This window comes from Engystomops pustulosus, chromosome 3 (assembly GCF_040894005.1).
Source record: "Engystomops pustulosus chromosome 3, aEngPut4.maternal, whole genome shotgun sequence".
NCBI classification, from domain to species: domain Eukaryota; kingdom Metazoa; phylum Chordata; class Amphibia; order Anura; family Leptodactylidae; genus Engystomops; species Engystomops pustulosus.
This window is the reverse complement of record NC_092413.1, coordinates 182,296,669-182,324,257: the sequence shown is the minus strand read 5'-3', so window position 1 is coordinate 182,324,257 and position 27,589 is coordinate 182,296,669. Positions and strand designations below refer to the sequence as shown.

At 40.2% G+C, this 27,589-nt stretch overlaps 1 protein-coding gene and 1 long non-coding RNA gene across 3 annotated transcripts in view; one reads left to right on the top strand and one right to left on the bottom strand.

Annotated features, from left to right (window-relative positions):
• Positions 1-27,589, top strand: part of EPHA4 (EPH receptor A4) — a 47,141-nt gene that overhangs the window by 2,283 nt on the left and 17,269 nt on the right. For both annotated transcript variants that reach the window (XM_072143134.1, XM_072143135.1), the window contains exons 2-5: positions 707-774; positions 2,207-2,870; positions 16,801-16,956; positions 21,895-22,230. In XM_072143134.1, coding sequence (XP_071999235.1) covers positions 707-774; positions 2,207-2,870; positions 16,801-16,956; positions 21,895-22,230 — 1,224 coding nt within the window. The remainder of the gene's footprint in view (positions 1-706; positions 775-2,206; positions 2,871-16,800; positions 16,957-21,894; positions 22,231-27,589) is intronic.
• Positions 414-23,111, bottom strand: LOC140122367 (uncharacterized). Its single transcript, XR_011854315.1, has 3 exons — positions 23,055-23,111; positions 9,109-9,232; positions 414-788 (listed from the first exon to the last, which is right to left on the bottom strand). It is a non-coding gene; the product is annotated as an uncharacterized lncRNA (long non-coding RNA).

The window sequence follows — 27,589 nt, the reverse complement described above, 5'->3', positions numbered from 1 at the left end:
TTGTATCTCCCATCTACCTTATAAGAATCTAGATGGATGCAGATTGCAGGGTTGATGAGGGAGTGCAGGATCTGGGGGTTTGTTCCAGTAAGAAACATAGTGAATTTTTGAATATATTTGGAAAAATTCTGGAAAAAATTGAGTCCCATTTGTACCATAAAGGCATAGAAGACTTCACTGTTGTATTCCGTACGTAATGTACATGTATATCACTGCTATAGTGATGAAGGAAACCAAATTCTAAAATGAGGAAGGTGAACTGAATTCTCAATTACATAGCAGAATGTTAGGTCTTCCATCGTGAGTGATACAGTATAAACATATATATTCTATAACGCCCTCCATATGACCTGTAGCAATTTAGTTTTTCTGTAATATTTTCAACAAAGGAATCCGCAACTTGTTGTTGGGTATATAAAACATCAATATATTTATTTATTTTCTTTTATTTCTCAATTCTCCATGTGTCATACAGCAAATATATTAAAGAAGAATTGTATCATTGTTTGGGTACAGATCTATGTCATGTTTCATGATGTATTGTATATTGGAGATTTAACCACTTCTATGCCATACCCCAAGCTGGTGTTCCTCAACTGTTGTGAACCAGTGTTCCATAGCATCCCAAGATGGAGCTCCTAGACTGTTGTGAAGCCGTCCTTATGGTGTGTGTCACTCACGAGTATCCACGCTCTTCTCTTTTCAGTTACCCTCTTGGATTCCAGGTCTGTACAAGGAGAACTTGGATGGATAGCTAGTCCCTTAGAAGGAGGGGTAAGTTCCTGATTCTGTACAATAAAGAGAGGGTAATGGGATGATTGACCCTTTATGTGATTCTCTCATTTTGGGCTGATTATAGAGAATGGCCTATTACCTCTGCAGTCCTCCAGATCAGTTACCTTTTTCTGAGCCTGAAACTTTATATGTTAATCACAGACATATCTATTCTTGTGATTTTGTAAAACCAAGATGCTATTGGATCACTTACCAATCATAGGCAACATGATCTAGATATCAAGGGTTAAGAATTCCCTCTATAGTCCATCACATTTGTGCCTAGAGGTTAGATATAAGGTTTCAGATGGGACAATATTATAACTATTAAAGACCCAAATATCCAGGGCGGTTGTCTATAGGACCATACATATAGATGTGATCTGCCTCTGGATTCTGAGCACATATCTAGTTGATGTAATGGTTGGAGCAGATGTCAGCAGCATGGATCCAGGATGAGTGACAGGCAGCTGGCATCGGATCCAGCTCATATTTGCTTCTTGATTGTTGCGGTAGACAGTGTGTTTCACATTTGTGTAGCCTATGGGGCTTTTGTTCAGAAGCAGCCTGTCCCTTTCCCACACGAGCTGTATACGGTGCCAGGGATTGGGGAGACTGAATCATATACATTTCAAGGTTTGGTGCAATCCATTCGAGGATTGTTCACTATGACCTTGAGGGACATCATCATTTATCTCCTCAAGCTTCTGCAGAAATAAGAACCATTACATTGGTCAGGGGTCTAAGGATGGTGAATGACTTTCACCATATTGGTAGAATATCCACTATTAGTCTTCATTCATTTTCATCATCATTCAACCCTATTCTTATGTAGCCTCATATTTTATGTATCTATGATATAAATTCTATCCTAGATTTGTCCTATTTTACACCTATACATCTCTTACCTTTTATTCTGCTGTATTATAAATAGACATAATATGAATGTCATACACCATTGGTAATATGGAGACTGTCAGGGCTACAGTAATAGTTAAGTGATGCTGATTTCACTTGCCACTCTCCTGTCTCCCTGTGGATATGACAATTTCCTCCGAACCCCGCATACGTGTGCAGGCTATTTTTATACCGCTAGTGAAAAATTTAATAGTACATGGACAGTCAGAAATCCTCTGTAGGTAGCATTTGTTCTTTCTCAGTATTCACTCTGGTTTTCCAGTTCAGAAATGATATATTTAGGTTTTCTTCAATAAAATATATATTTGGCTAACATTGTGACTGATGTAGTCTATTGATTTTAGGCACAATTGTTACAATTGTAACAAAATAGCTCTATTATTGTACAGTAGGATTTTATTATCACATACATGATATTCTGTGTCCAACAGGGGGCGCTAATAAAGAGTCCTATTATGAGGAATAGTTGCGAAATTATCAAAAAAGCGGTTTGTAATAATTCTTTTTATTGCAGTGGGAAGAGGTGAGCATTATGGATGAGAAGAATACGCCGATCAGAACCTATCAAGTCTGCAATGTGATGGAACCAAGCCAGAACAACTGGCTTAGGACTGACTGGATCCCACGAAGTGGGGCACAGAGAGTGTATGTTGAGATTAAGTTCACGTTAAGGGACTGTAACAGCTTGCCTGGAGTTATGGGCACCTGCAAAGAGACCTTTAATTTGTACTATTATGAATCCAACAACGATAAGGAACGTTATATCCGTGAATCACAATATGTTAAAATTGACACCATTGCAGCGGACGAGAGCTTCACTCAGGTGGACATTGGAGACAGAATTATGAAACTCAACACTGAGGTCAGAGATGTAGGTCCACTCAGCATGGAGGGCTTCTACCTGGCCTTCCAGGATGTGGGAGCCTGTATCGCTCTTGTGTCAGTTCGTGTTTTCTACAAGAAATGTCCATTGACTGTGCGAAACCTGGCCCAGTTCCCTGATACCATCACAGGGTCTGATACTTCTTCACTGGTGGAAGTTCGAGGTTCCTGTGTCAATAACTCAGAAGAGAAAGAAGTGCCTAAGATGTATTGTGGAGCTGATGGAGAGTGGCTGGTTCCTATTGGGAACTGTCTATGTAACGCAGGGTATGAAGAGCGCAATGGAGGGTGTCAAGGTAAGAAACCCAACTATATGTTTCCGTCTGGTATTAAATTGTGTAATTGAATCTGACATAAGACGAATAGCAACAAGCCATTAATTAGCAGATCCCCTGAGATGGCTGCTAACAGAAGGGTTGTACTCTCAAGGCCAAGAGGTCCAGGTGGCAAGGGCTGGCACGGAAGGTAGAATGAACACATGGCATGGCAGAAGGCTGGGAGACATATTCATGTACTGGCTGTGTACATATGACTATGAATTAACCATTGTCCTATGCAAAACACATACTAAAGTAAGCAGGATTAGCTAAATACCAGCTATAACTACCTGGGAGGAGGAGGAAATGACTACTTGGGGTAACTCGGTATTTTAGGTTCTAGAAAAACTAGAAATTATCCAGGATTTTATTTTCAATTAAATAAATTGTGTATAGGAAAATATGTATGTGTATTACATGTGTATGATGTGTGGGAGACATCTAAAGGGACCTTTGTCTTCAGGTCAATGGATCTGTATCTTGGCGAATCATGACAAAAGTACACATATTCGATATTTCATGTTACAGAAGAGTCTATTCCAGTCTTATTCTCTTCATTAGGATGTATTTTGTGAGGCACTTGGTTTGGTAGTTTACAGGGTTTATGGTGTTAGGTTATCTCACAATATAAATGAATACTGGACAAAGGAATAATACTCCCTTTTCAGGAATACATTGGCCTGCGAGTGGAATAGGGTTTTCCAAGAAGCAACAGGTTGCCGTGATCCGTTTAATTGAAAGAACTGTGAACTGCTTTTAAGTCTTGCCACCCTTTTGTGGGCCGGAGTGCCATAATCCCTGCACAGGTCCTTAAGCAAATTACTTAGGGTTCAGTTGCCTTGTAAAGCATTTATGGCACCGGTCTTAAATTGATCCAGGCTTCAATCCCTTTGTCAGATGATGTTGTGTGGAAACCTCTGATTAAGAGAAGATCATTGATAAATGGAAGGGATAAGGAGACATATATTATAGATGTGCATTTATTCATCATCTATTTCCATAACTACTTTATGTATCTCATTGTGTTTGGCCTTATGGTCAGCCTTAGCTTTGTTGGTAAAATTTTGTTTGATGGTTATAGCATCTGGCATGCCGGACGCCATTTGGCTGGCTTTGTACCGTGCCCCTGCTAACTTACTCACTCCATGATGTCAGGGCACTGTGCCTGATATTAAATTATCTGCATTCATTCAATCTCTTGGGATTGTCCAGTCTGCTCATAGATCTTACACAGATGAAAGCTGTGGGCGTAAATTTGGAGGAAAATGATTGTCCCAGTGAGAGGATAAGAAAGATACACCAGCCCAGAGGTTGTGACCCCTGCTAGCAGGTTGTTCCTTCACTGTCCTTAGGAGGTTGGACACAAGCAGACTGAACATAAGAAGGAGGTCCTGGGGTCATTCAATCCTCCATCCATCTTCCTCTTGTCAGTCCCTAGTCATAGTCAAAGATTGATTAAGATCTTCAGTTTGACAAAGGCCTGCTGGCTCCTGGTGGACAAGGGTCAGACTTAGAGAATCTCAAACCTGAAGGCCTTTGAAAGTTACTTCATTGGTTTAGGGGCATCAGCGACACATTGATCTTGGGCCAAGTAGTCAAATACGAGTGGTCTTGTCCACAATTACCTGATTAGACAGATGTATTTTCCTCTGCCCGAAGCAATTCATAATCTTATATTATGTCAAATATGTCTTTATATCTGTAAATAGGATATATCATCAGTGGTTTTTAGTAAAACCAATGACAGAGTATGATAGTATATACTATAAATGAGGGCTATGCTTATAGGTGGGTTTCACCATGATGAAGGCACTTAGCCTGTCGCCTTGTGTATGAGTGATTCTGGAAGTCAGTGGCTTACATACAACTTCTTCATAAGCAAAATGTCACTACAGTGTACTGTATGATATATATTAAGGTGGCCATACACATGGTTAGCCAAGGTTGCCAATTTCAGCAAACAATCTGATATTTGTTTGGCCTTGGGGTGTGGCATGTAAAATATCAGCATGTCTATTCCTCAGTTTTCTTTTATTCTTCTCCATTTAGAACACATGCATGCTCAGCCAGTCTATGCATGCATGTATGTGGGAAGGTTGGGAGGAAACTCTTTGATGACTGTGAGGTCTATCGTTACTATATTATTGTCACTTTTACTTTCCATTCCTTAGACCCCTCTTATTTATCTGTTACATAGGAGTTAATGAAAAGGCATCCGCATTATGCCTCTGTAGTAGGCCCATTGCTTAGTAACACACTGAACTCATTTCAGTGGAGCAGCAGGTGAATATTATTCAACTTTGCAAACAATAATTTGCCTAACAACTTGTTGATACTATGAATATTCATGAATATCATCTCCCATAGCAAATACTGTCTAGGAAACCTTCTCCCTGTGCATCTTCCATGCTTTTGTGTCCTCTGCCCTCCTGAATGGGGATTGTCAGCTTTCTGCTGAGCTTTTCCCATTCTTCTATTGCTATTTCCATATTATGTCTGATTCTTTGTACACGATGGTCATAGCTGGCCAGAGTGGAGATAAACATCTTTCTTCAGCATTGGGGCCTAAAGCCCCTACTCATTGAGGGTCCCCAGATTGTGATCAAATGCAAATAGATGCCGTCCACAAGTTCAGAGGAAACGCAAAGGTTTGTCTGTGCTCTTTTTATATCAGTCTCTCGCCCACCTCCTGAGAGGTTTTTTTGGGGGTCCACAATAGTCTCTCCCCGGTGGCTCCTCTTTATATTTCTTTTTATAGAGCAGCCAGCTATTGGTATGGGAGATTTTCTGTTGGATAGAGGGAGGTTTGTGGTGGTTTTTCATTTATTCGCTTTTTAATAAGGGGCTAACCACAGGATAAACAGTAATTAGGACACCAAACAGACTCGCTGAGCCGATCTAAGTTTTTTATTCCTATCAGCGTGAAGTCCTAGCAGTTTGGTTCAAAAGCAGAAACTGGGGAGGAAAGCGGGTTCATTCCATGATGCCATAGCTGGAGGCTCAAATTCATACGAAATTCGAGGGAGTTAACCCTTTTCAATATATTGTCTTGACCCTAGTTCAGTTAACCCTAATATTCCAATGAAGCCTTGGACACATGACATAGTAACGCATCACACCAAGTCCATAGTGTTGCAAATATGATAACCTTGGTAGTAGTGAAATTGCCTTGTCTTCTTATTCAGGATTTAAGGTCTACAGAAAACATTGACACCGCTACTCCAAAAAAAAAAGCAATATAACTTTATAGGTTGTTACTTAAGTCAACAGCTGTATAGTCCAAGTTGTGATTTTTTAGCAATGTGCGTTGAACCTTATCTATAAGTCCCTATAGAAACCCTTTAAAAAGAAAAACAAATTCCCTTCCGCCATTGTATTATCAAGTGGCCCAGCCAAAATAATGAATATTTCGAAATATACAGGGAAAAATTTAGACAATTCTTGCAATTCTTCAGAAGGGGCAGACTGATATTACTAGTTATCAGCACCTCTGCTTTGTGGCAGGGATTTTCCAATGTCCCATGGGTGCCCCATAACCCGGTCCTCCCTTCCTTAAACAATTTGTTTCCTGGTCAAGTTTACTCTGTTCTTCAGCACTGGAGTAAAAAAAAAAAGAAAAAAAAAGCAAAGAATAGAAAAAAAAATAACAGAATTCATCTACTATTGAAAATCCGTCTTCTTTTTGGAGTGTGCCAGCAATGGACCAAAACAAGAGCGGGACCATTGCAAATAAATTAGCATGTCAATGCTTTCCTTGAATCAATACTCTTTCTGTTTCCCTGTGCCTCTATTTTTTTAATCGCCCCCATCTGCTTTATGTTTTTGGCGCTCTCCTTTCTCTACTGTGCCACCTTCACCCTCAGTGCAGATTTCTGGCATTGACTATTGGAAGAAATAGCCCAGAATGATCCGTCTGTGCTTGGAAAAGAGGATGTCATTTTCCGAATAATTCCACGTTTCCTAAGTACCAGCAGCCTAGACAGTAGTAATAACCCAAGGACAATGCTGAATACGTGTTGTTAACCCTTTGGGGAAGGATTCCTTTTTACATTTTATCCAGAATGTTTGACAAATCTTTGTTTAGGGTTAAATGTCGTGTCTAGCCACAAGTGATGCAATTTCCCCCAGCTTTAGCCTGCAAATTTTATTTCAAAGGTGAGTTTGTTTAATTCGAGCTTCCATAGCAAAACTGCAGCTTGAGCTCTTACTAGAACAGTAAAACCTACATCCAGGAGGTGCACTCACTCCCCTACTTTTAACCCTGTGCTTGTCCCATAGGTGATAACTAGGCTGGGGTCAGGAGTCATTCTGTTTATCCTCATACAATACATGAAGTGTCCGGTGATTCAGAGCCTTGAATCCTGGGTGTAACACAGTCAGAAGGGTGGGTCAGGGCTGCGCCACCATTGACGCTGGACTGAGCTCTTTATGTTTTGTAGAGCCTACATGTTCTCATAATGTTCTCATGCCGCATGCTAAGTACATGTTTTGTGTTGTAGTAAAACAAAAACTACTTCCTTCCCCTGTATTTGTCTTGACTCTTCCTATTGCTGCTACTTGCTGATAAGAATTCCTTGCTATTTTCACCTTTCAACCCCCTAAGGGAGTCTTAACAATTCATTAATATTTGCTGGGCTTGTTGTGGAGGATAAGGGGAACTGGAGAACGTGTGATATACACAACTTTGGAACAATTGTTGCTAGCAGGAGTTGGAAAAACAAACAGGATTTGTTTATGCGACTTTTAGAATAATAATAATAATAACAATGATTTTATATTATATAATAAACAAGCTACTATTCATCTATCCATCCATCCATCTATCTATCTATCTATCTATCTATCTATCTATCTATCTATCTATCTATCTACCTATCTCATATATATCTATCTATCTATCTATCTATCTATCTATCTATCTATCTATCTATCTATCTATCGTCTAGCTATCTTGCATATATCAATCTATTAGCTATCTGCTATCTACTATTCTCTATCTCATATTTATCTCTATACCTTCCTATGTTATTATATAACTTATTTCTATCTATCCATCTCATATATACCTACCCTTTTAACGACTTGTGCATTCACTTCTATGAAGACTGACTGAGTAGTGTATTCAGCTATAAATTGAATGGTGATCAGTTATGCACAGTGAGGAATGGGGACCCCCATGCAGTCAGTGAGTCTATGGGTGTATATTAAATGTGTATTTATAGTAGGACACTCCCTTTTATTACATGATTTAAGAAGACTGTGGTTTTGAGCACTTATGTCGTCTTCTTTGGAATCAAATAAAATTAATGGCAAGAACACACATGTTAGATGCATAATCATTCAAATAGCTCAGGACATAGACCACATAGAACAGTGGTGGCGAACCTATGGCACGGGTGCCAGAGGCGGCACTCCAAGCTCTATCTGTGGGCACCTGAACCATCGCTCCAGCACACCAGACAGGACTCAAAGAATCTTCCTGCAGTTCCAAGCAACTTAAAAGATGCTGCTTTCAGTCATATTTTAAAGTAACTTACTTGGCTACTTGGGACTGTAGGAAGAGGGAGAATGTGTAGACAGGGCCTATTTATCTATGAGGGTCCTCCTGCTGGCCCCATGATTCTCTGTGTACAGAAGGACACTGGAAAGCTAAAATGATGCAAATTTTCCCTCCTTTCTTTCTACTGTGCTGGTGTCCCCAGGAGGCCAGTAAGATTGAATGTTGTTGAAGAACATGGAGCAATAACATACTGCTCTAATTTTGGTTGGCACCTCACGATAAATGAAGGGGATATGGGTTTGCAGTTTGGGCACTCGGTCGCTAAAAGGTTCGCCATCACTGACATAGAACCTGTAGCTGTATTCTGATGTCTACAATGTATCAACGTCTAGATGCTTTAAACAAAGTTGCAATTTGCATTTGAAATGTTGTATGTTTTGTAAATAGAAGCACAAGGCTTTTACACCTCCAGCCCCCCTACTGTACACCCACCACAGTTGGGGGCAATTAGAAGGACTTCAGTACAGTTCAGGCTTTGTGTTATTATTGACACCTGTAGTTCTTTCTTAAGATCTATTCTAGATGACAGACACACATTACCCTAAATAGGAAGTCCCACAGGCAGGGGAAGCAGTCAAAATATGGGCACAAGGACAGCTCAAAGCAGAGGATACACATTCAGTTGTCACTTTGGATCACCTCCATAGCTGTGTTTACCTGGGAAGGAAGTAGCAGTGAGGATCATCAATGACACCACCTTCTTATTTGTGTCTTATTTGAGCCCTGACACGTAGTTCACATCTATAGGATTAGGAGCGTGCAGGTAACATACCAGTCATCACTGTGAAATGAGAACAGATGCGAGGTTATAATAACAAACCTGAAAAAGAAATATTACGAGAAAGAAATTGATCTGAAATCTTGTCATCAAACCTCGCATTGGTCACTTTAACTGTTTCTCTTGGACAATAATCTGATCACAAAGTTGCAGTATATGGTGAAATCAGTAGGCATTCAGTTACTCTGCAGCGCCACCATAGGGAAAACGCAGCATTACACCATGTCCATTCTGAGAGATATGCATCCTGAACTGAGTACCATCTTTAGTATTGGCTTATAGGATAAGATTATATGTTTTCCAGCTCCTTTAAGACCATCAAAATCAGCAAGAACATTTTCCATTTAATGCCACCTATAGGTGGCTAACCTGTATGACAATGATCAGATCCTCACAGTGAGAATTGCTCTAACCTCCTCCTAGCTCCATAGAGATGAATTGCTACTTTTAGGCTTCCGGCATGTGAACGTGGCCAAACTGGACACTAATGGTCGTTGTTGCCAAGGCCTATTTGCTTCAGATTGGCATTCGTTTATCACGGGTTTGCATAATGTATTAGTGATTTTAACTAGGACATGCTCTACTTTTTCATGGATCGGTCAGACAGTCCATAAAAATAATGGCCTAAATTTATTATGGAAATCTTCCCATTTACATTTACAATGGTCTCCACCGGATTTCCGTCAGAGACTAGAGCAAAAGATCTGGTCTACGGATCAGAACTGGCAGAGTTTGCAGCCGGAGCTTCTTAGTTAATAATGGTGCAGGACCGCTGGCGTGGGAAATTTCTAAACACCAATCTTAATAAATTCCCCCCAATATCTGTAGGCACTGATCTATTGATAAGAATTCCATTTAGTGCAGCCGTGTGCCACCCTTTCCAAAAATGGATGGCACATAGTGGATTTTCACAGTCGTGTGCATCTGCCCTAAGTCTCTAGGGTGCATTATTATGCATCTGACCCATATAACATACTTCTGACCAGTATATAATACAGCTGGCCATTACACAATGCAGTTAACTTGGAGATACCTTATATATAGTCTGATATGTAAGTACATCCAGAATACTTTATGACCTCATAACTATGTGACACGGCATCCGTCACCTATGATAGGTATTGGTTCTCTGGTGTCCTTGGGGAGATAGCAACATTAAATTCTCCCAGGGTCCCCTGCCCCCTTGTAACACGCCTGAGAAACTGCTGCTTCATTATCTGCTTGGCTGTGCAAAGGTTGATTTATCAAGCACCCAGCGCTGAGAGGACACAATGCCCATTAATAACTCAGGGAATTGAGGGATAACATCTCCTACCAGCTCCCTGTGCAAAAGAGATGAGCTTCCAAGGTTTCTGGAATTCACCTGTGTCTTGTCCTGGCATTTTGCCCAATTTCACGAAAAAGGAAATCCCGAGCAAGTTATTTCCAAAGAGAAGCGTATTGTGCTGCTGAAAAAAAGCCAATTCACACTGATGAGGGAGCTCCGGATAACTTAATATGATGAGATGTATAATCAATACCAAGTGGAGGAAAATCACAGGGCAACGCCATTTCTTAGGAATATGATAAATGTGGAATTACTTCACTAAAATCAATCTGATAACAAATATAAAAAAAAATCTCCATTTTCTAACCAGCTGCTCCACCAGCGGCTAATATATCTGGTGAAATGTAAGCAGGAAATATTTAGCCACATCCATGTCTACCTGATGAATACGGTCATCTGGTGTGTCTGGAAGTGATTGGAGCTACTAATGCATAAACATGACGCTATAACGGAAGTCAATCAGAGCGAAGATATGTTTCTTATGAGAACAGCCTCAATTATCCCACAGGTCATCTGCATATTTCTAATCTGTGGATGTGAAATGAGCCATTTCAATTCAATGACCTACAGGTCACGATAGACACAGTTTTCTGTTAGGATGCCCCCCACCCTGTATTGAAAAGTGGAAGGGTTACTAGAGGGTAAACATTAATTTTCTCCTGGTTGTAATTATACAAGGTATATACATTACACATAGCAGAGTCTTCTCCATCATCATCGAAATACGAGATGTTTGACTTATTTTCAATGCAGTTGATGTGTGTAATACTAATATCATTTAGTTTTTTGGGTGTATTTGTTCATGAATATTATTGTACATATTATATCATGGTCTCAGCACTATAGTTTAATGATGGGTTAAGAATAGGTTGAAAACGTCACTATTTGTCCATTGCTGTTGTTCCGATATTGTGCAGGTCTCTATATCCAGGTCCCCATTCTTACAAAGGAAATGAATACTTATCCAATCACTTGTCAGCCAATCACTGCTCGCAGTGGTGAGACATTGGCTGAGCCGCATTTCCTGTGTGTCGGGAGGTAACATAGAGACCAGCAGGGGATCTGATCTATAATATTCCTAGATATTATAGTGACAAGCTATTGGGCCACCGAATTTTAATGATGGGCGCCGAATGGGTTGAAAACATAAAAGAATAATCAATTATGTCTCTACTTTCCACTGCTTATGTTCAAGGGAAATTGACCATTATCTGAGCTGTTCCTTTTTAAGGTTTCTAACGCATACTGAGAGTATTCTAACTTTGCATGTAAATTTTTTGGGCAAATAGGCAACTACATATTTTCGTGCATTTTTTGGATCTACTAGAGAGGGCAGGTAAAATCATTTCGTATTGTCTTGGCTCAAAGTATATCTGGATAGAAGTATTGTGTATAACGCCAACCCTAGATCATCCTCAAAGTGTAGTTCAGCATTGCGAATCTGATTTTTTTACATTTCAACTTGTCCCCTACCAAAAGGACATCAGAGATCTGTGAAGAGGTTACAATTCCACCACTAAGAGGTCTCCTAGAACAAATGCTCGAGGTATTTCATAGCCTCCATAAAAATGTCAGCAAGAGTCACAGCCCCTTGAAGATGTCTTAGATTTCTTTGTCTTTTCTTTTTGTGGGAGACCACCCATTTGGGCCACTCGTTGCATTTAGTGGGCGGTAAGAGTTACAATCTATCATGGCTACCGTCACTCTCCATGTATAGTGTAGTGCAAATATAAAAATAGCCATGAGTGGAAAGGAGAAAGAGGTCAATGATAATAATTTGTTCACAAAACACCAAGGTGGGCCACAGGGAACATTTACTGCCTGCCCTAAATAATATTGACAATGCTTATTACAAAAATGTCCACCCCTTATTTCATTTCTTTCAAAGATATGTTGGGAAAGGCCAAGGCATTTGTAGCAAATCTGAGTTATGCATCCCACACGCAATGCTATAAAACCTACATATTTTTGCCCAGTTCCATGAGCTGCATTTTTTATGCAGTTTTTTTTGGAGCTTAGATGTATCTTGGAAATTTCAAGTGCTATTTTTCCCAAAAAAGAGGTAGTGTCAAAAGAGTACAAAAAAGTAGTAGAATCAAAAGAAAGGCAAATTACCAAAAAAACTATATAAAAAAACCCGGCAAGGGCGTTGTCCTAAAATTGCTCATGAATATTTGACCTTAGAATTGGCTGTGGTAGACAATTTCTGTATAAATGCAGATGAATTGCAGCACAAGGGACTGAATTACAGATGGTAAATTTAGTAGAGCCAATCCTGGAAAGAAAACTTTTTTTTTTACAAAACTGGAAAACTTTGTTCTGCCAACGCTTTGCTAACAACAGCTGATTCCTCCAGCTCCGACGGTTGCATCTCTTGAACAGATTGTCAACGATGGCTGTTCAGTTTTTGGATTTCAAGCTTAACTACATTTTAAGCTGATGTGGTCATTGCAATGTAATAAAAGATTATTTACACAGAGATGAGAATGCAAAGGAGAGTCCAATTCTGAATTATTCAAACATATCTTGGTGGGGAAAGATTCTGATTCAATAAAAGGAGTCCACTGGGTGGTCCTATTCTATTCTCTGCCACAAGACTCACTGATTAGGACCACCCACTGGACTCTTGGAACTTGTAAATGGTAACATTTCTGACATTTTTTACATCAGAAGTCTAAAAAAGCTTATTGACAATGTATGTAGGAACCATATTTGATAACTTTGTAAAATGAGATAAGCTAAGAAAACCCAAGCTAAATGAAGTACTGAGGGCAGGTGCAGGGCAATTGTACTATTAGTATCATCATCAATTATATTTCTATAATACAGTAGCTGAGTAATTACAGCATTAGCATACCTGATAGACAAGGAAGGAAACTCTGCCCTAACCCTTCCCCGCTGCTGTATTACATAATATAGATCATTGATGAGTTACTATTTATATTTTGTAATATACCTGTCACATCTCAAGTTATGGGAAAATGAAAGTCTAAATACAAACCACTTAGAGAAGACGGGGTAAAAAGCTGTTCTTCTCCCTAGGGGTGAGAGCACAGAAGAAAGGGCTCAGAGTAACAGGATTAACAGTTGTCACTCAGCAGTTAACCAATTAATTAGCTCCTAGCACTGGCAAGCGGGCGACTGGCACTCCGCAGACGGGGCACCCTCTTACTGAGCCTTTCAAGCTTCTTTCAGACCCCAGGCTGCATTCTCCAAGGAGTTATTTGCTTTGTCATTTCCATTTTCTTGATCATGGTGACAGTCTTTTTTCTTTCTGAAAAATTCCACATTTCTGTTGGTTTGGTAAACCCAGACACAAACCCAGTGACTTGACTCATTTTGCAGCTGAGTAAAAGATGCATTTTAACTTGTGAATACATGTATATAATTGGTATAAATCAAGGCGTGCATAATATATGGCTCCAGGGCTGCCGCTTGTGCTTGACAACAACTACAGAAGTCGCCGTATTTCTTGTATCCCGAATATATGAGAATAGGGGAGACTTTTTGTCGCTCCTCAATGTGCCATTTCCATGTAAAAGTACGAGACTTACAACTTATCCATCACTTATCACAATGATGACTCTAGTGATGTGAAACACGTCATACATGTCTAGTCCTATACTGTTACAATGAAGATACCTCCCTAGTGCCCCCTTCAGAGTAATGATGCCTACTCAGTGCCCCCACATATTAAGGATGTTATTTTAGCACCCTAAGATGCCCAACTATTTTTTTTCCTGCATTTGGGATTCCCTCTTAGTACCTCCTCAATCACACCATGTCCCCAATGTGGCCAGCCCCTGTATCTTGGTGGGACCCCTGGTCCTGAGGATTGAAGGGTCACTTTCTATGGGTGGAGATGTGTGTGTGCATCCCGATGAGCTTGATCTATTAGGACAAGGCTGTGTTTTTGAGAATCCTTCTGTCGTATAAGACCTTTTTTTCTCACCCGTCTTGATCCTAAATCTTAACCCTGGTGGTGTTCCTGTGTCATTTGGGCTGTGCATCTGCTTTTGTTGACTAATGAAAAAAAAGGGGAAGAAAACTCATCAAAGCAATGCCAAACATATTGAATTTGTGGCTTGTATTGAACATGTGAACTAAGCTGGGGACAAAGAGGATGGACCTAAAGCTCTGGCAATAACCTTTTCCTCCTCCTTATTCCCCCCACAATCCTACCCAACAAATCCTGAGCAGAAAAGCATAAGGACAAAACAGAGGACAGAGAATTAAGCACGCACCAAAGACTTTAATTTGTGGCACAGAGAAAAGGGATTTGGTGGGAGAATGTATTAACAAGACACAATGAGGCACACAATGGTGTCACATACACACTTAATGAGTGTCTCTGGCGAGCATAGATAGGAAATAACTTATACTGCTATGATAAACAGGACATCTACCACCAGGATGAAGGATTGTAAACCCAGCACACTGACATACTGGTATGTGCCCCCTGCTCTTCTTTTAGCTTCTTATGCACTGGTTTTTACCAAAAAAGGCTTTTAAAATTATGCAAACAAGCCTGAGGGGCTCCACGCTCCATAGGTGTTAATGGAGCCTAGAGCCCCTCAGGCTCATTTGCTTAATTTTTAAAGCCCATTTTTTCTCAAAAAGCAGGACAAATAAAGCAAAAAGAAGGGCAGATCCTGACAGAGGGGACACACACCAGTTTGTCAGTGTGCTGGGTTTACAATCCTTGATCCTGGTGGTAGATGTCCTTTAAAGGTATGGTCACATGCAGCTGATTTGCTGCAGATTTTCTGCTGTTGAATTGGGTGTATATTATAACTACCCAAGACCGAACTGATTCTCGGCTAAGAAAACCTGATGTTACTGTGCCTCCATTTGACAATTTTTAAAGGACTACCATATATACTTGAGTATAAGCCTAGTTTTTCAGCACAAAAAAATGTGCTGAAAACCCAAACTCGGCTTATACTCGAGTAAAAAAATATAGGTTTTACCAGGTTTTTGTGATAAAATTAGGGACCTCGGCTTATACTTGGGTCGGCTTATACTCGTGTATATACTGTAGTTTCATCTATTTTATGTACTTTCCGTTAAAAAGGAAAACAGTTGAATTTCAAGAGTGTATCGTACCATCAATTCATTTTTCATGGAGTTACATTCGTTTTTTTTCCCACTGGCCTTTTGACTTCCATTGTACATGTGGGTCAGTGAAAACGGTGCATACTAGAATATGCTCTACTTGTTAAAGGAACAGACACACAAATGGAAGTGGGCAGTGATCCATTAGCAAGTATGATCCCTTATGATCACATCATGTCTTATCCTTAGCAGCCACCTGTAGCAGGAGCTCACTTTACTTACAGCGCCATCGTAGGAGAAATAAGGTATTACACATTCCCAATGAAATGAGTTCTTTCTGTCAAGTACATGGACCTCCCAAGTATTCCAGCATAGTATTTGATCTTTGTTAGATAAAAGGGTGCTAAACTGCGCACCCATGTAACTAATGTATGTAAAATGTAATAATACCAATAGTAATGATGTCATGGTTTAGAGCTGATGTCATGGCCATAAATTGATTTAGCTGCGGAGAGAAATACTGTGTTTTAGGACAGCGCCATTTTAGAAAATGAAGTATATTCATTTCACTGGGAGCATTTTGTTCCTCCTGAACATGAAATGCAGCGGTAAATACACAGAGACTGACTGTGACTGTGTTCATTCAGCCGTATTTAAAATGTTGTCAAGTCCAAAGGAGAAAAGTGAGGCCTCCTCGCATCCAGTTGCTGGCGGTACACAAGCTGTCTTTGTTTATCGGTGACGGCTGAGTGACAGGCACTTTCCACTGGGTTTGGATTCTGTGTGCAGGGGATGAGGCCATGTTTGATGTGAGGATAGAGGCCTGACCTGAGCCTAGCTGTCTGCCAAGCTGTGGTTAGTGATTCCTATCAATCTCTCCCATGGGGCTGTTTCCAAGTACTAATCAAACACCTAACAAGTGATGGAACGCTCTAAGCAAAAAAGATCTGACACAGAGCACATCAACCATCCATACCAGTCGTAATTGCAAAATTTGTGCAACTTATAAACTTGCCACATGATGTAGCAGAGCTAAGCGCATATTTAACACAATTTATCTTGTTACTTATTGTTATTTTTACTGCTACTAACTGTATTTGCTCAAAAAAACACAAATGTTTAGATTGTATAGTAAAGCGTAATCTTCTGTGTTTTATTCACAATATATTTTTATCCCCTTTTTTCACAGCTTGCAAAGTTGGCTACTACAAGGCGCTGTTATCGGATAAAGCCTGCTCCAAGTGTCCTCCACACAGCTTTGCACTTCGGGAAGGCTCTACCTCCTGCACCTGTGATCGAGGCTATTTTCGGGCTGACAGTGACCCAGCCTCCATGCCATGCACCAGTAAGTTACATAACGTCTTCCAGTGAAAGCTACATCCCCCTCTTGTCTCTCTGCGGGCAGTCACTCTCTAAACAGCGCTCTTTGTCATCTTGATATATGCCTCTTCTATCTTTTGTACTGTACAATCCGTACAGTATACTGGTTACTTGACAGCAGCTGTCACAAGTACAGGGGCATTTCTGAAGGTGCCACCCATTGTGCAGCCTGGGTTTATGTTGCGCTAAAAGAAGCTCAGATCAGTAGTTCCCACAGCCTCGCTGACCTCCCAGCCGGGGCTCATAGTGAAGAGGCTTATTGTCATCTAGAATTATTTGTGATCACATATCAGCTGTTTAACAAATGCTTCTAATATATCTAATATTTAGAGATCTTTACATGTTGCATTTAGAAAATTTATCAGATATACCGGCTGATGCGTACAATGTAGTCCGCATTGAGTGCCAATACATCTATATTCTCTGTGACATGGACATAATAGGGGGTATGATAGCTTTACAAAGTTGCAAAACATACTATTTGCAACATTAGGCTGCATTCAGATATTATGTCTGAGAATCAAGAACTAGCAACACGTGTTTTGCTGGTAAACTTTGCAAAACACATGTTACTAGTTACTAAACGCAAGCATTTAGGTCTGAACACATCTGTATTCTCGAGAAGCTCATCCCCTCTGCCATGAATTGCAGGGAGGGGAAATCTAAGGGGGAAGAGAACCTCCCAAACGCAAGTGTGAACTTTGCTACACACATGACATGAATCCCAGCCAATAACATAAGGATACCCTAGAAATGTTTTTGTAGTTTTGCAGAGAATGAAATGCATTTTTGACTGCTTCTGTTTAATTTACATAGAAAACACTGTTGTGGTACACAATCATTTGCAGGCGATTATTGGCCTGAAATGAAGCGTATGACTCCATCATAAAATCCGTGCCCTCTGGGTTTCCACCAGCACGCTTCCCCAGTCTTTCATTCATATCTTATTTTTCCTTTAAATAATCAGATTTGCTGCTCGGGCTGTTATTTCCTCTAGTAACTATATTGTTTTTAAATGGCCATTGCAGCCCTATTAATCTCGGTCGCTTCCTCTAATGCGTCTTGACAGTTATCCGCGTAATGAACCCTAATGAAATGACTGGTGGAACCTGCCTGTGAATTCCAGCGCTGCCGCCGGGAGCTGGCTCGTTGAAATGTAAGGGCAGATTGAGAAGCCCGGCCAACCTTCGCTCGCTCCCAAGGTCAAGGATGAAAGCGTAGCATTTCTTCACCGGGTTGTGCATGGCGAACATCTCTCAGCGGGGTTTATTCGCGCTGAGTGTATTTTTATTTTTTTTTCACTGCTGGAAGTATCTGCAGTGCAGCGTTTTTTGATCGTTGTCCAGCGATTGAATGGTTGAAGCTGTTACCCTATAAGCGTTTTCTCTTTTGCTTTTTAACCTTCATCTGAATTTCTCTTTTTGTCGCCTCCTAAGCACGTAGAGATCTGCACAAAAGCAATTATCTGGGAATCTGCAGTGCCTGGTATTTTCTCCAGGGGTGCTGGCATAACGGATATAGAGAGCGCTGCAGCAAAATTCTAGCCAGAGCGATGCTTAGCTTTGACTAAATACTGAGGATAGTAGGATGGTCAGCAAGCTGTAGCTAAATGTGAATCCTACAAAATAGAACAGAACGGACCTTAACGATAAGATTGATGCACATGTATTTTATGTTTATGTCATTAAGTCTTTTGTTAGCTTGCTTTAGTATTTAGGTCTAGTGTTTGGTTTTATGTGAACGGTCTTTGGAGAATGAATGAAGAACAGCATTTTATGTAATTTCCTTATCCGCCTTCTTTTGCTGGTTATGAAGAACATGTAGACGATTATTTGAAGAGGTCAATGAGGGACAGAGGTTGTGTCATTCTCAGTTTGGTTATTAGTACAAATCCACCACAGTAGTTCCTTTTCCATCATCACTCCAAGTACAACACTTGAATGGATGACCACAATTAATTAGCCTGGCCGACTACTGGTGGCACATCTGTTCCCAGCGCTCCCAAAAGTACAAGCAACGTAGCGCAATTTAGACAGAGAGAACCAGCTGCTCCATTGTGAGCCACCCTGACCTTAAGGGAGTTTATGGTGTCATTGGTTTAATAGGAATCTCCTTTGTAAAAAGTTCAGACTTTAACAATTGTATTAGTTACCACTCCAGTACTCTTGAAAACTCGGCTAGCCTTTAGGGAATGGGGGATTAATTGCAGGTTGAAATGTCTTGAAACGCATACCAGCGCTTCATAAATTCTTTCTATCATGTCTTTGGAATCTTTTTTGTACCTCTCACATAGACATCTAAAATAGTTGCGATTAAGACTTTAGAATAATGTAAATTTTTAGTAAATAACAGTTGTCTTTTGTACTATGCAGTTTTCTAGAGCTTCTTTTTTTAGAATGATTTGTTACAAGTAGGTGTTAGCAATTGTTGCTGTCCAATCACTGCAGGGATTGTTTATGACACACCTTCTTGACACACATGGCTATAAATTTATTAATAAATATTGGTAAATTCATTGACAAATATTCAGAAGAATGACAAATAAACTACAAAATGCAGAGTTAAAAAAATTATGCTCCAGCCTTGTTATTGCATCAAAATTACTTTCATTTCCCCCCAAAACGTCATGTTTGCAGTGGCGACAGCTCCTCTTTAAATGTACTTTAAGTTGATAAGTAACATGATGGCTACCATATAGTGATTTTTGGCTTGAGGCCTCATTGAATCTGACAAATAAATCCATAACAGTACAAGTTATCTAGGTGTTGGGAGCCAGTCAGACACATTTAATCATCAGCTTGTCATCTTTGGAAAGTGGCCAATTATTGGTGCCAATAGTAAACTTCTAGACACTTTAGCCATTTAGCTCCTGGGATTTGTCCAGAACCTGAAGCATATAGCAGAAAGATTGATCACGGGGGATAAAAAACAACATTTGTTTTCAGGTAATTACGCTTGACATCAAGTTGTATTATGTAACATAAGCTACAGGTTCCACATTGGTTCCTTCTCTATTTAAACACAGCCAGTCTGGTTCCACCGTTTTCCATTTAGGGTCATTAATCACTTCCTAGGCCTGGGACATTGCATCTCAGGTTATGTTATCTGAAGAAGGAGAGCTGGGATCTTGTTTTTACAACTGTCACCCGCTGCTACTTTATTTATCAATCCGCAACCACTTTCCTGCCTTCTTGTAACCAACTCTGAAAGTCTTCTTATTGCATTCTGCCCTGAGCGATGACTCCTTCCCAATCACCCATGTCCAAATGTTAATTTACCAGTCTGTAAATCTTCCTTGGATAATTTAAAGTGCTTTATACACACCCCAGGTTGTCCTGAGACTCGTAAACAATTTCCATTAATGCACATTACTATTGACTGTATCTGGGCTGGAGAGACATAATCCTAAGTATCTGGCTCTAGAAGTGCAATATTGTATTTGCTATAAGCTCATTAGCCGCTATTGTCTTATTTTTTTTGCAAATTTGCCTAATCTAGTCAATTCTTGTCATTACACAATCTTACGTGCAAGAGATAATTTTGCTCATAGCTTATACTAATGCTATATGACAGATTATTGGCATCAAAGGAAAGAAAAAAGTAACACAAAAACTGTGCTAACTTCTTATTGTTATTGCCTTTTCTTATAACTAATCTGAGCCCACGACACACACACCCTCTCCAGTCCGAACTCGTCTAGCAGAGAAACAAAAAACTGTAATTTGCAAGACTGTGTCAGAGCCTTTATGGGGAAATTGCCGAGCTCCACAAAAACAAAATTCAACTCTACAATTGACTGTAAACAGAACCTGAGATAATTTTGGGAGGGGTAGACTTTGCAGTACAAGCGATTTTTCTATTCTTATTGAAAGACCATGAAGCGAGTCTTCAAGGTCAGTCGATTAGAAATGGAAAGGTCAGCCTGGTCTTGGTGTGATTAGTAGGAGGAGGGAAATCTAAGGGGATTGGAAATCCTCAGGTCTAGGAAATTAGTTTTAATTAAGCGAGGCCAACATTTTGTAGAGTCGTAGTTTTAAATAGATTGCGTGTCTGAAAAGAGTCTACGACTAATTTAGTGTGACCCAATAGCAATACTGATCGTTGTTATTAAGAGAATAGACACAACAGATCTGTCAATGAGAAGGATGGCTGCGGAGACAAGATCATCTATCAGCTTTTCTGACGGTTTTTCTATATTTTTATAAAAAAATATATGATTTCAAACTTACAACACTCTAGGATAAAGCATCCTATGGTGTGATGTATGTAGATACCTAAGATGAACCTTGGATATTTATTTCCATGAAAAACATGCAAGTGTGAAAAAAAGATATCATCTCTGTAGCCTGAAATCAACCTGCCAGGAATGACACCTCTGTTTTTACTCATTTTTATGGATAACAAAGTCAAGTTTTTATTCTTTATTTGCCTGCCTCCTCCTTGATGTTCTGTTCAACTGTCACCCCCTCCTCTAAATAGACCATCTCCATTCATGTTGGAAGGGGAGGGTGGGGGGCTTTTTCTGACCCATCTCTCTCTTCAGACCTGCCAGCATCTGCGTGCCTAGTTTTCCGCTTGGCTGCCCCTGTGTTCAGAAGCTGCCTGGGCCTCGTCCCACATACCAATTACTGACTTTTTGCTTTCTGAGGATCTTGATTCAATGTGGCATATTTTCCCACGTGAAAGTGGACATAGCTGTTTGGAAAGGTGCCCTCTCCAGTACAGTGGTGTTAAGAATGGAAAATAGTGCAATGGTGTTAAAAAGGCATATTCCTTGGTTTAACTCTATATTGTAAAATCACAATTTGTCTTGAAGCATCTAGACTTCAAAGGAACTCTAATCCTATATATGACTCCAGTCCTCATGTTTTAGATTTTTGACATCTGCTGTTTTATTCAACAGGACCACCGTCAGCCCCTCAAAACCTTATTTCCAATGTCAATGAGACCTCAGTGAATTTGGAGTGGACTTCTCCCCAGAATACCGGTGGAAGGCATGATGTCTCCTTTAATGTAGTCTGTAAGAGATGCGGTGCTGACCTCACACGTTGTCGGCCGTGTGGTAGTGGAGTTCACTACAGCCCCCAGCAGAATGGCTTGAAGACAACCAAAGTCTCTATCACTGACCTTCAGGCTCATACTAACTACACATTTGAGATTTGGGCTGTGAATGGAGTCTCCAAACAGAACCCTAGCCCGGACCAGGCCGTTTCTGTTACAGTGACAACCAACCAAGCCGGTAAGTGTTTGCCATCTGTAAATATCTATAGATGTTAAGTATACCACTTGTAATATGGACTCCTATAGGGTATAACCAATGACAGAATGAAGGAAAGGTTGAATTCTTGTTGCTTGCTGTATGTACTTATAGCTCAGGTGTGTTAACATTTACTCCACCCCATCATTAAATAAGGCGGCTGAGATATTCCCACTGTCCTATTGTCTGACTGTAGTGTCACCAACAATAGATGCCATGTGAAGAAGCCGGAACATGAAGCAGCTTGCACCATGTGAAAATCTGAAGCTGCTTTTAATTTTAATATGCAAATAAAGCAGCCTGATTTAAATATGCAAATTGCATAATTCATTGTAATTTTTTTTTATTTCCATGGACAGTGCATTTACCCATTGGGAGACTTATCTTTCTTGATCAATTTATGACAGGGCTTCAAAGTCTGAATGGCGCTGCCCTCTGACAGGAGCTCCACAGGGAAGGGCGACATGGGGCGCAAAATAGGAACCCATTCAGATAATAGTATGGAAGATCACAATGCTGTCCTTGAATACATTTTGAGGATTGGTTTCAGTAAATTTGTATTCATTATTATTTTAGGCGGGGGGAATCATGTGGTATTGTGTCAGACTTTCTGGAGAATGTTCTTCAGTTTTCGCATTGCTCATCTATCACAGTAACAGTATACAATGTCGCTATGTATAAGAGTGTCTAAATTCAGGCCTAGCAGCCAGTCCTGCCTGCTTCTAACTTCACTTTTACAAACTCTTGTGCAGGGTACAAATGGATATAAATTCTGACAGTAAATAATTAAAAAAAAAAAAAATCACCTCAGAGTAAAACGCACCAGAAAATGGAGCAAATGCATTGATAATTGCACCTTTGTATACAGCCAGTGATAGCCAAGCCAATCACAGCAAAGCTTTTATTTTTCAGGAGCAATGTGAGATTTAAAAGTTGTGTTCTTATTGGTTGCTATGGGCATGTCATTCTTGAAGGTTTCTAGGGGCTCTATTGTATACTAAGGCCCAGGTGTAACTCCATCCCCCTAGTTACCATGTTTATAGCTTAGTTATACAGGGGGTAAAAGTCACGATTATTATTTAATGACAATACAATTACAAAGTTTAACTATGCGTTTCCATAAAGATGATTTGTGTATTTAGATAGGCCCGGGGAGTCAGGCTGCACAAATAGCGGAGTGAAATAGTGGTTTGTGATCACAATCCATCACCTATGAAATGGAGGAAAGTAAACCAGATGAGGGCTGCAAAGAAAGACTCTCTGTTGGCCTTTTGCTCCCCTCGTTTACCAGGGAGGGGGGGTCTCTGCGCTAAATACAATTTCTTTTAAGGACTCAGCAGTCTTGGCTTTGCCAACAGACATAAACAAAACACGTTTGGGATCAGTTACCCAAACGAGTCACCTCTTGCTCCTTCCCTCCATCACATCACAGTTTGCTGGACACAGGATACGCCAATTAGCACCGAAAGTGTGTAAATAAATTGAACAAGCCGTTTTCCTTCGAGAGGCGACAGATAGTTTTGAGCAGCTGTTGGCTGCTTATTGCGAGACCTCTTTAGAAATTTGCCAAACACAGTCATCGTGGCATTGTGTGCGGTGGTGCCTCGTGAAATTACAAAACTGTATAATGACACAGACAATCACCGCACTAATTGCCAGCCCTTTGCAGAGCACTTTTTAGCCTCCCCAGATGCACCCACGGGTGTGTTTTCATTGGTACTTCGCCCTTTTCAGCTGCTTCATTGTGTGTAATGATGTGGCATCTCCCACAAGATCTGGGGACTACAGATTTATATAGCTGGTATTCCTATGGCATTGCTTCCATTATTTCATGTGCAAGGAACCTGTAATATTATAACCTGTACATATTATTATGTAGTACATACATATGTTGCATCTAAGTTTACATCATAGTAAGAACTGGTGCTTAAGATGACAATTGATAAATCATTAGTGCCCCTACACCATTTGCATAGCTCCCCACTCTTGTACTGGCTACAGTACAAAAAGAAGTATAGACACGGTGGCTCAGTGGTTAGCACTATAGCCTTGCTGGGGTCAAATCCCATCCAGGTCAACATCTGCAAAGAGTTTTCATATTCTCTCTGTGTTTGTGTTGGTTTCCTCCAGGTGCTCTGTTTTCCTCCTACACTCCAAAACATACTGGTAGGTTGATTAGATTGTCCCATTGCATACAGGGACTGATTTGGCAAGCTCTCTGCAGTACTGCGCAATCTGTGTGCGCTATATAAATAAAGGAATTATTATTATTAGGGATTGCGGATTAACACTTTAATACTGTAAGTAATATCTATTGAAATCAATACAATGTATGAATAGCCATCTTAAAGGGGTTGTTGTATCAAGTTTGAATATGATTGGTAAGTGTCTGACTGCTGGTCCCCTTCTCACTAACCTGCATGCGTTATGCCGCTCCTTTTAATGCTATGCCACAATGGAGTTATCACTAGCGTTCCCATTCACTGTCCATGAGAGCTCTAAAGTTAGCAGAGCTTTTTGCTCAACAGTTTGTAGTATTAAATGGAGGGCAGTATGGATACTCAACCTGTTGCTTTATCAATTAATAAGAACAGGACCCACATTCTCGTGATAATGAGGGTCCCCGCAACCAGAATCCCACCCATCATTTAGATTTTTATTCCTACAAAAGCAGTATAGAATGATCTGATAATTGATTGCAAACAAATCACTTACAAGTGTTCCCTTTTGAGGCTGCTACTTGGTTAATTTTAGTGCTTTGCCTGTACAAGGTTGACAAGCAGCATCCTACAGTCTGGGTGGAGGTATTTGCCCCAAAGGCTGAACCGTCTGTCCCGCTTGCTCAGTGTTTACCAACATTGGCGTGTTGTGGGTTCTGTGCCGAAGATGTAATCATTGGCTGTGGGGATTGCCGCTTCTACTACACTGGGTGTTATCAACAATCTGCAGCGCTAATGAGTAATACATGATACAGAAAGGGTCTAGAATATAGGACATCTGCCCTGCTCTATTTAGTGACATAGACGAAGCTTACCAGTTTTCTTCAGGCGCCAAGAAACATTTGCTTCTTATAATTACACTTCATTGGCTGCTTTTGCGGTAGCGAGACTTATATTTCACAATACATAACACTTTTTTTTTTTCACGGCGTCCTAGTTTTGGAGTTAATGACTCAAGGCGTGTACAGTATGTTGGCAGGGACAGGGTTAAACCAGCAACATTCCCAGAGCTAAGCAGCAATTATATTGGCTTAGTATTATCTGGGACTGGTTTTGTCAGGGCTTTGCAGAGGAGGGGGGGGGGGTAAAAAAGGTTGTAATGAAGACATATGGGGTATTTAATGCCTGCCGAATTACATGCACCTCATGAGGAGGTAGAGTAGGGGCAACACTTCCTGGTAAAATATTAATGATGTTATTAGCCAGACCACCACTGTCGGCTTGTCAAAGCAAATGCTATCACCTGCTCTGCTCCGAAGGAAAAGGGGGGTTTGTATGGCAGGACAAATAGCCCTGACCCCTGCTGTTTTCTCTGTCCCTGGAGTTAGGATTTCAATATTTTGAGCATCGGAGCTAGGAAATTGCAGCTGTCCTCCCACATTTGTCCTTGGTAACCGGAGGAGAATTGGGAGTTTCAGGGATAAAAAGGTTAGAGAAAAGAATTATGTTTCAGTTTAACATGTAAGTGGTAATTTAGTCTTTCAGCAGTTATTATGGCGCATGTCCACATTGCAGAAATTCCTAGATAATTTTTTTTAGATTTTGGGCTAAGAATGAGATTTAACTCAATCATTATTACTTTTACATTGGGTTGCTTTAATGTTCTTCGCCCAAGAAGCCAGATCACAGCACCTACATAAAAACTAAAAGAATTTGTATGGAAGTAATTGTTTGAAGTGGTTCCCTCGGGGGTCTCTGTTTATCCCATTACAGTCCCATGCAACTGAGGTCATGCATTAAAGGGATCTGTCACATGGAATTAATTAATCGAAATCCAATCTTTTTCAATGTGCACGATTGATGGGGGTCCGATCGCATGAATCACCACCGTTCACGAGAATTTTTGCTTTTTATCTGAGTAAGAGTTCAGTGAACTCAGTAATTGACACTTATCTCTCTATGCATTTTAATTTGTGGAAAACTGTCATCATTGAATGGTACCACCCACTGGACTCCTTCTTGTAAAATGAGCAAATATTTGAGGCTTCTTTATAGATTCAATAGTGTTTTCCAGGTGACTTCAAATATTCATTATTTTTAGATTGTTAAATGGGAAATATTTACAGTATATGTACGTGTAATATTGTGTAGGAAACCTTTAAGTATAGAACGTTTTTGGAATCGCACTAATCACCGCTGAAGATGGATTCCACCAGAAGCCAGAATGCCTTCACTTGTTTGTCACTAAGCCCTTTAACAAGCCGTGTACCAGCGCTTAACACAGCACTTAACTCTTATTTCCCAATATGCTCTGCCTCTTTTCACTCTCCAGAAACTTTCTTTTCCCTCCCTGGAGACAAATCTGTTCTTGCGATGCCACATGATTGATTGGGGAAACAGAGGGCGCACAGAGCTAGTGTTTGAGTAATGTTAAGAAATCAGGAGGACACAAGCCTAATCAAACACACAGTCAGGGCTTGTGTTTTAACAAGATGATGGATTGCACTTCTGTGTTTTCCTGTCCTGCTCCTCAACATCTACTTTACTTTAATAACTTTTTTTTTTGAGGAATAGCCTCCAATGTGTTGTTATTCCCTTGCCATTAATTAATTGCTTCCTTCTGCGCTACTTAGAAAATAGACGCCTCAGATTTGTCTCACACTTATCTGGGGGTGATAAAAAATATATTCTAAGAATTCATTGGAAATTAAAGTGGCTCCCCTTTAAAAAAAAATTGACCAATTTAATAAAGTTTTATTGACCAGGTGAAATAGGGTGAGCAAATATGGCATCTAATCCATAATCCATAAGAATGTAATAATCCATCATCAAGATAAATTTAGGATGAGGGATAAAAGTGGCAATAGGAGGAGAGAGTTCAAATGAGACCATTGTTTTCGCAACGTCTTCTATCGAAAACACTAATTGCTTTATGGCAAGAAGAAGTAAAAAGTGCCTAGCATAGGGATTAAAAAAACTGAATGGCCATGTGCCACATGTATGTGTTGGCTAAGGAATATAACTGTACATGTGAACTGGGGCCATTGAGTGTAAAGTACATGTTTACATCCTGCCTGGTTAAGAATGCGGAATGCACAAGGGTTAAAAACATCTCAAAGGAAATGTGTATTGTGGAAGGGTTCTTACGAGTTAAGAATAACTGTACAAACTTTACTTTGTGG